Here is a 10,148-nt window from a genome sequence, read left to right on the forward strand (position 1 = left end):
CTAAGGCCGGTATAAATAATAGGTACTTAAGATGCGATCCGGTCTCAAGAAGCGGTTCGGCTCTGTGATTGGTCCATATTTTGACAGCCAACCAATCACAGAGCCTGAACCGTGTCTTGAGACCGAGATGCATCTTGAGTACTGACTATTTATACCAGCCTTAATTAATACTTGAGAACTCCGTTGTGCAGTTTGTTTATCGCATGGGAACCTTACATATTTCAAAATCGGTTCATCGGTTTGGGCGTGAAGAGGTAACAAACAGCTAGACAGACAGACACACTTTCGCATTTATAATATTTGTATGGATGAGTACATTCCTAATATTAGCGAACTTTATCAGGGACTAAAGTAATGTCAAAAGTGTATTATTGTGAAATTATTCAGCTGAATAGAGCTAAATACTTGTTCTCACTGGCAATAAATAATATTTGGGTCCTAAATCTTTATAATATTCATAATCCGCGTCTGAAGTGTGACTTATAGACTACATTATGTTCGTCGCGGCGAGACCTGCATCGCTAATGTTACATCTTATTACATCTTCAAACCATCCATTACCAACAATATTATTCATAGGTACTGATAAGTAATAACATTTCTGTCAGTCTGAGTAATTTTTAGAATAGAGATACTTTTGAGTCCCGATAAGGACAAGCAATGTTTTTAAGGCGAAAACTATATTCATACCGCACGGCGCTGATAACTCGATAATCTTAAAACTGGGCCCAAACCCAATACAAAGGAACTGACAGCGCCGGTGGCAAAAAAAGTTTAATTTTTAACTGACTTCAAAAAAGGAGGTTGTCAATAATAATAATAATAATAATAAGCCCGCAGGGCAGCTTGTGGCGAGCTGTTGGGGAGTAGCGACCCCACGAACCCGAGTGCTCCAAGGGAAGCCCCTGTTCTCCATCTCCGGCTTGCCTTCACCGGCCGGCCGGAGTGAACACTGACGGAGAATCAGGCCCTACCTCTGCCTTGCCTTAACCGGCCGGTCAGAGTGGAGTCGCAAGAGCTTCGGCTCGGAGGGAGGATGTGAAGCGTAAGTGGCGAGTGGGTGACGTGATGGGACCCTCTGAGGGTGCAAATGATCGGCGTTTAAAGTCCAGCGACACCTTTCCTGCCTCAAGCCGCTCTGTCAATGTTGCCGCCTCGGTGCACCGTGCGTGCGACCATTTTGAGGGGCCCATTCAAAGAGTTGGCGAGTCACCGTCTGCCAACTTTATGATACATGTTTCCACGTTGTATCGGCAGACGCCATAGTCCTTCCATAGTCCTAGTTACCCAGTCCACTAGCACCTCACCCCCATAGCCCGGTATCTAATATCCATTCCCTGTAATAGTCTTACACTGGCCGCTGGCTCTCCTTGGTCGTACTCCCATAGTGCGGACAGGGAGAGTCGCCGGCCAGTGTCACATAACATTTAGATTAAAACTGTGTAACGGGCCTCTACGTGTTGGCTTCGGCCCCACGCATGCCTTCCAAAGGTCCGGGATTTAATTGCCCGTGAGCAAGGAATACCTTACACAAACATAATAATAATATCTATGGACGCTTCACACCACGTCAGTCTGGCCCTGTGGTAAGTACCTGAAGGACTTGTGTTACAGGTACCAGACAACGGAAATATATTTAACACATTGAGTGCCAGATATATTTTCAGGTCATTATTAGTTCCCACCATACAAATGGTCATCTACGTAAAACTACGTACTCGGCACCCTGTTTAAAAATGGCATGTGTGGTGCCACAAGCTACGTAATATTGCGTGCCGTATTCGCATTATTTTACGAACAAAACGCGCATAGGTTGCTACGTTTGAAAGGCCGAACATCCGAAATACGGTTCTTGAAGTTTTGGGAAAATTTAGTGAAATATCTACTGGGACTGAACTGTGGCGATACAAGTTACTACTACCACAGCTGCAGAAGCACCTGGATCACAAATACCGCCAGTACAGCCTGAGCAAGTTCAAGCAAGCAGCAACGGCGATGGGTCTGCTGCAGACCCATGGCCCTTGCTACCTGGGCCCTCTGTACTACCTGCATCGCCGGATTTTTTTTTTTTAATGAAATAAGGGGGCAAACGAGCAAACGGGTCACCTGATGGAAAGCAACTTCCGTCGCCCATGGACACTCGCAGCATCAGCTGCAGGTGCGTTGCCGGCCTTTTAAGAGGGAATAGGGTAATAGGGGAGGTTAGGGAAGGGAATAGGGGAGGGTAGGGAAGGGAATAGGGTAGGGGATTGGGCCTCCGGTAAACTCACTCACTCGGCGAAACACAGCACAAGCGCTGTTTCACGCCGGTTTTCTGTGAGAACGTGGTATTTCTCCTGTTCACCCGGCCCATTCGTGCATGGCTCTCCCACGTTCATAAAAGTCGTGTTCCGTTGCGAGATTATCATTACTTGGAAAAGCTCCCATCTACTAAGAAGGCTGTTCTAGCGCAGCCTTATCGTGTATAATAAAATTCTATTGATGTTCTCAGATGTTCCTTTTTTATATAATTACAGCTATCGATCTCTTTACATAATTATAAAACTAATTTTTGATCTCATTATAAAACTGTACTTTGGGCCTTCAAAGTGCCTTATGAATTTTGTGATTAGAATAGTTTTAAAATAATAAAGTAACTTTTTTTCCATGTCATGTTCTATTTGAGATGCCAACGAACCTAGAAACGTCCTTTCCAGGAGGCCTAATAATGCAAATACCCATTTAAATTTTAAGAAAGTGCTACGTTGTATTACGTATTTGGCCCCTAGCATTACTAGTGCCTACGCAATATTGCGTAGTTGGCATTCAATGTGTTAATACTTTTATACTATACATATATTTAAGATTTTTATTATATGATACACATATTTAACACACATCCATGACCCAGGAACTTTGAAAGTTTTTGTTCCGTCGGCGGGACTCGAACCCGTTACCCCCGGCTTGAGCTATCAACGCGCTCACCACTGAGCCACAGAGGTCGTCAAATTCAATCAATTCGACCCGTATGTATGTAATATTTCCAGAAATGCCCAGTTTTCATGTGTCACTCCATACCAGTGTCTGAACAAGTGTGAAAAATTTCTAAAGTGTATGTACGGTTCTATGTTTTTATTAAGGGGTCATTTAAAAATGCACGTCTCGTTTAAATGTGAACTGCATACACTCATGGCAGACTGCCTCACGTGTAAGACAGGTTCTTTGAAAATTAATTCGCCCAAAAACCATTGAAAATTTCAACCCTTTTGATGATTTTACTCCGAGATATCGTCTGCGTAACTTTATAAAATGTTATACGTTAAAATAACCCCTCCATTTCAGAGTTTTCCGAACTTTCTGGAGTTATTTTTAGTATGCTAAAAGTTGGGTAATATAGCCTGAGATATGTCATTTATATCTTATCACGCTAATCGATACTCTGTGTGTAGGTGTCAGATAGGAACGTAGGAGTTAGCGACATGTTTGAGGACTATCTATTGCATAGAGATATGCACTAGAATCTGGATAGTCCATTCTATGTCAGCTATAGTTCATTCAGTGTAAGCTATATTTAACACATACATTATATTAAAACTAGCTGTCCCGGCAAACGTTACTTTGCCATATTAAGTATTTCGCCCATAATTTTATTAAAGTGACTAAATAAGTACCTATGTCACCATGGTAACGTCCATCGCTATTCCGTAGCATGTAATGGTCGCCGTCAGTCTCGAGTTGTAATAATTTACTATTATTTATTCAACAAATGCACTTATCAATATAAAAAGTACCCAGTAGCCAGTACTCAGTAGACCCACTGAATATGCATATAGGTTAGAATCAGTAAAGCCGTTTGTGTAAAGCCGTAAAAACATTGTGGCACGAGAATTTTATATAAGTAAGTATAATAACATTATGCAAAAACGTCTGTTGTCTTCCCTGGTTAATCTTACAACATAGATTTTCTGATACGTCAAATCCCAGGAAAGATATCTACGGACAGTTTTCCGAGAATATACGGTTACCGCAGATTCCATAAACAGTCGCAGGTAACATTTTTACATACCTAATGCTCCAGTTTTGCCCAAGATCGGGTTGGTTGGGGCTCGTTGGGCGATGTTGATGATGATAAGCTTTATAAAAGGAACATTAATTGGAAGGTTCTATTCTACTATTATCGGTAGAGGCTGCAAATTATAAACGAGGATGAAGCGAAGCCTCGGCGTAAGGAGGTTCTATTAGCGGTGCGATTGTGTCGCGAGCACAATGGAGAATCGAGTTTAGAGTGGCTGCTTTATGTATTCAACTTTATAGAGCCTTCAAATTTACGTGGGAGAGCCATGCTTCGGCACGAATGGGACGGCTCGACCGGAGAAATACCACGGGCTCACAGAAAACCGACGTGAAACAGCGCTTGCGCTGTGTTTCGTCGAGGGAGTGAGTTTACCGGAGGCCCAATCCCCTACCCTTTTCCCTTCCCTACCCTCTCCTATTTCCTTCCCTACCCTAACCTATCCCCTTCCCTATACTCCCCTTACAATATTCCCTCTTAAAAGGCCGGCAACGCACCTGCATCTCCTCTGATGCTGCGAGTGTCCATGGGCGACGGAAGTTGCTTTCCATCAGGTGACCTGTTTGCCCCCTTATTTAAAAAAAAAACAAAATGTACTTAAAATTGTGGGTTATTTATAACTAGTCGGTGCCCGCAACTCCGTTGCGCTAAAATCCGTTTATCGCGCGGGAACCGTACGTTTTTCCGGGATGAAAACTATCCTATGTCCTTTTTCGAGACACAAAGTATCCTCATACTAAATTTCAATAAAGTCTGTTTAGTGGTTTGGGCGTGAAAAGGTAACAGACAGACGGACATTTCGCACAATTCAGCATGACTGGTGATGATCTATACTTAAGGAGAGTACTCGGTACTTATTATGTAATAAAATTAGGTACTTAATTTTGGACCAAATTTCCCTTTAAATAACTGAATCATGGACACTTAGTAAATTACTATGCGGCCTTATTATAATTTTTTTTCAACTAATATAATAGCCAAATATCACGTCCTCGAGTATTGAACATGTCTCACCAATCATGCTTGTAAAATTATAACATTAGCATGGATTAATATCCATAATAGAATTGAATTGAATTTTAATTGGATACTTCGGGCAAAAAGACTGCAGCAGAGGCGTTCGGATATAAAAATAATTGAAATTGCGCTCTCTAAAGCGCTAAGGACACTCATCCCCATGGATCCCTAAAATTTGTAATATATTTTCCATTTTTGTATTAAAATCTTAATGCGGTTACATGTACTTACCAAGTTTCAATAGTATAGCTCTTATAGTTTTGGAGAAAAGTGGCTGTGACATACGGACCAACAGACAGACAGACAGACATGACGACTGTATAAGAGTTCCGTTTTTTGCCATTTGGCTACGGAACCCTAAAAAGTGTGTTTAAATGATCGGCCTGTCTAGCATATACATACATACAAGATATCTAACTCTCGAGATAATTAAAAACTATTCGTCTCATACCTAATGTCAAAATCTCGACATTATCTCGACAAAACTCTATAAAAATGTGTTATTTCGGTGATAGATCTACGCGAGAAAAAATGTTCGTCATGCTAGGGTCAATAGAGATGAAGAGACAAACCATCAAACATCGAGAAAACATGTAGAGTGAGATATCTGGTTGGCGTATGCCAGGCGGGCAGGTGTATTGACAAGATCCTTGATATTATTATAAGTTGAAGGCGCCTGATCTTTATGAGACATAATTATCTACTATAATAGTGTGCAGTGTGCTCTACGCAGCGTTCAACAGAGTATTACTCATGTAACTGGTTTCTTTCTTGATAATAATTCACAATACACAATTACACACCTAGACCTAATTATAATATGTAGGTAATAATTCCCACTCTTTTGAGATACCGTACATTTCACAATACTTAGTTACTTAGTTACTTACATAGCCAATAAATAATGCGAGAAAAATAGAAAGGATAGGCCATCGCAAACAAAACCTATTAATTGGTTGGAAAACATTGCCTTTATTTATTGCAGCCTTTGTAGGTCACACGAAGGTGACGAGGCTGTACCTACTCTGTCTAGGTTAGGTCGTTATCTGATAACGTACATAATTATCATGATTTGACATTATTTGCACACAAAAATGTCGGAATCAAATCATCTTAAGATGGCCGGCATAAAATGCACAAAATATTATACAATATGAAATTATGCAAATGCTTTTTATACGATGTCTAGGCATTAATAATTTTAAAGACAACATATCCAGTACCCCAGTTTTGGAGGAAAATGGCTGTGACATACGGAGGGATAGACAGACAAACAGATATGACAAATCTAGAATGATTCTGATTATTGTCATTTGGCTACGGAACCCTAGGAACTAAACAGGAATTTAGTCATGAATCATGATCATTGTCGTGATAGTACTACATACATTATGTTACCCGTGTTATGACGATTTTGATGATAATCTAAAGATTGTTTTCCCTGAAAATAATCATTCAGAAAAATACAATGTATTATGATGATTATGGTGATACTCAAAACAAAGCATGGGGCTATCATGACTAATTTGCTTTAAGTATTTATTTTAATGACTATCATTGCATAAAGATTTTTAGGGTTCCGTAGTCAACAAGGAACTCTTATCGTCCGTCTGTCCGTCTGTCCGTGTGTCTGTCTGTCCGCGGTTTTGCTTGGAGACTATAGGACCTACAAAGCTGTAATTTGGCATGAATGCACATATTAATAATGCCGACAAAATGGTACATGAAATCTTAAAAAAAAAATTTTTTATGGTTCCTTCCCTACACATCAAGCGGGGATGATTTTTTTTTTTTCGCGTCCACCCTATCGTGTGGGGTGTTGTAGGATAGATTTCTTAAAAATATTATTAGTATTCATAGATCATTTTCCGATTTAGGGATCCGTTTGTGAAATATTAAGTTTTAAAGTGGAAAAAATCGTTAGAGTCCAGTGTCCTCCCCTTCTACCAGCTAAACAGTTCATTTTGTAAATGTGAAAAAATTCACGGGAGTAGAAAATATGCTCAATTTAAAAGGAAAACTATCACGGCTAAGAAGACTTCATAAGTTTTTGAGTTGTAGTCGATCAACTAAAAAAAATTTATTCGGCGAATTATAAAGGAACTTTTCGTTCAAATTCCTTTGAACGTAACTGAGATAGTAGTAGTAGTAGTGTAAAACACGTTATAAGTGTACATTCATTGACCATACAAAAATTATCAAAAACTAGCGGTACTACGGAACCCTATATTGCGCGTGGCCCGACACGCACTTGAGCGGTTTTAAATTTTTTATTTCTTAGTTCAGATGATAGACAACAGACCTCATGACGATTTTGACCATATCATTATTTCGATCATAGACAAGTCATCAAAGACAAAAAATATCCTATGTCCTTCCCCGGGACTTAAAGCTCTCCATCCCAAATTCCAACGGTTTAGCGGCCTGGGCGTGAAGAGGTAACAGACAGACTGTCAGACAGACAGACGGACAAACTCACTTTCACATTTTATATATAATACTAGACATTCCACGCGGCTTCGCCCGCGTACTGCGTAAATTAGATATTTCACAGACAAATAAGTCCACAAAAAATAGCCTATGATCCTTTACGTGGTCTACTTCTTATCTGTGCCAAATAACATAAAAATTGCTCCAGTAGTTCGAGAGATAAGCCCTTTCAAATAATTTCCCTCGTTTTTTTGCACATTTTTCTCTATTTTTTCGCTTCTATTAGTCTTAGCATGATAAAATATAGCCTATAAGCCTTTCTCGATAAATGGACTATCTAACACTAAAAGATTTTTTCAAATCGGACCAGTGGTTCCTGACATTAGCGCGTTCAAATAAGCCCTTTTAAATAATTTCCCCCGTTTTTTTCCACATTTTCCTCTATTTCTTCGCTCGTTCGTTCACGCCAAGACTAATTCTTGGCGTGATAAAATATAGCCTAAAGCCTACCTCGATTAATTGGGCTATCTAATACCTACTGGAAGAATTTTCCAAATCGGACCAGTAGTTCCTGAGATTAGCGCATTCAAACAAACAAACTCTTCAGAATTATAATATTAGTAAGTATAGATATCTAAGATTAATTATTATTAATGTGGATAGTGCTTATTTCAGATTATGACGATGACGACGGTAATTTTGAAGTTTCTATGAAAAATATCTCTGAAAATGTGCTCCAAGTAATAGCTAGTTCCCCTCTGAGCATCTCCTTAACCGCACCTTGGGGAAATAAAGTATTTACTTTCTAGAATTAAAATGTTGACAATCGTTATAAACGTACCCGAGTCGCAACTTATGGGACGTCGCCTGACGTCGCGTATATTTTACGATTCTTCCTAGTTTGGCCTTTAGTCTACATTAATATGGTAATGCTTATTTACAACTCGTCTTATAAGAAATCCTGCGGAAACCGTACGTGTTGCTGCGTACCTAATAAATAAAATAAAATATTATAAAAATAAGTAAGTAGCATGTTCATTACTTTAAAGTCAACACCTGTGGCAAATTTAATCGAAATCGGGTCACACTGAGTACTAACCCGATTATTATCAACAGTGTCGGAGTCCGTTCGATGTAAACCAATCCATCCACGTTTGTGTTTACGCCAATTTTTCAGCACTGCCACGTTAGATTACGTTGAAACTACGTTAACGCTATCAAATTAACGTTATCGAAGTGGGTAATTGGATACAACAGAACTACGTACCGTGCCCCCACATTTGACGTCGTCGGCCATTTAGCTCTCGTACCATAACATCAAAAGTTTAATTAAAAAAAAAACATGCCACAAACAACTGACTATGCATTCGAAATTCAATTGTTTACACGGATTGTTTACATCGTGCGGCGACGCGACCAGCGCTCCCCGGACCGCGGCGGCGACTGCTGCGCGCGCCGCCCGTCGTCATGGCAACGTATAGTCCGCCCAGAGGTATCACCTCGGACTATCTATGACAGTGACCCTTATGCCGTAGGCCTTAAAGGTCACGTCGGAGGCAAAACCACGCTGGACAGCCAATATTTTCTACGTGATCAAGGATACACGACACCAGTAATCTATACTAATGGTTTTCTAATAATTTCCGACGCGCCGGAACAGATGGGCGAATCAAAAGCCTCCCAAAAATCCTATAAAGGTTCGCGAGGATTTTCCTCTGTTCACAACACAAACACGGGATGTTTGAATAATGTGAATATATTTGACTTTATCCTGAACAGCTGATTGAATTTTATTAACCTTGAAAGTTAAAAACGTACTTACATATAATAGCTTTTTACGTTAACACAAGAGATCAATAAAATAATAAATATATTAATAGCCCTTTATACCCATAGCATATTAGTAAGTCTTAAGTTGTGTCATTTTTCTTTTATCAAAAACTTAAATCGAATAGAACTGACCTAAAAAGGACGAGGAACGTAAATATTGAATAGAAGTGGCCCCGGCATTGATCCACGTGGCACCCCGCCTGGGAACAATTGCCCGAGACACCTGAATTAATTTCCTCGAACAAAAATTGCTTTATAAAAATAATCCCATTCATGGAAGAAATTTTATTCTTGTTCCGAGTTTCCGACATAATATATATTCTGTGATTTCGATTGTTTTCGGTCCTATTTCTGGAGTAAATGATCTCGAAGGTTATCTGCCGAAATCGTCGGTTTATCACGTCCCTCAGATATATCGAGTTACTGACGAAATGGCGAAGTTGGAATGGCGATTGAGGTCAGCAGAATCAATGTCTTTAAAATGAAAATTCCTAGTTCTGCAGAAATGAAGATTGATTGAAATGTATCTCTAGATGTTTTCCACGACTTGACCTTCTAAATAGAATCCTGTGTGCACTTTAAATTTTTCGTAAAAAAAAAAACTTACTTAGAGCTTGTTTCACCACTTCCTGATAAGGCTATCTACCAATTAACTTGACAGATCAAGTATGGAGAATCTGACAAAAAAGTTGAGAATAGCCTATTAGGCACTTTATCAGAAAATGGTCAAACAGGCCATTATTATGGTATGTCCTTCCTCGTGGTCTACTTAATATTATGCTTTCATCAAAATTGGTTCAGTTCTTTCGAAGAATAGTCT

The 10,148-nt window shown here is 39.6% G+C and overlaps 1 protein-coding gene across 1 annotated transcript in view; it reads right to left on the minus strand.

Moving 5' to 3' along the window:
- Positions 1-8,924, minus strand: part of LOC121727643 (calcium/calmodulin-dependent protein kinase kinase 1) — a 146,271-nt gene extending 137,347 nt beyond the window's left edge. The window contains exon 1 of the mRNA XM_042115583.1: positions 8,766-8,924. Within this exon, the coding sequence (XP_041971517.1) occupies positions 8,766-8,795 (30 nt within the window). The 5' untranslated portion in view covers positions 8,796-8,924. The remainder of the gene's footprint in view (positions 1-8,765) is intronic.
- Between the last annotated feature and the right edge of the window lie 1,224 nt (positions 8,925-10,148).

This window comes from Aricia agestis, chromosome 6 (genome assembly GCF_905147365.1).
Source record: "Aricia agestis chromosome 6, ilAriAges1.1, whole genome shotgun sequence".
Lineage (NCBI taxonomy): Eukaryota > Metazoa > Arthropoda > Insecta > Lepidoptera > Lycaenidae > Aricia > Aricia agestis.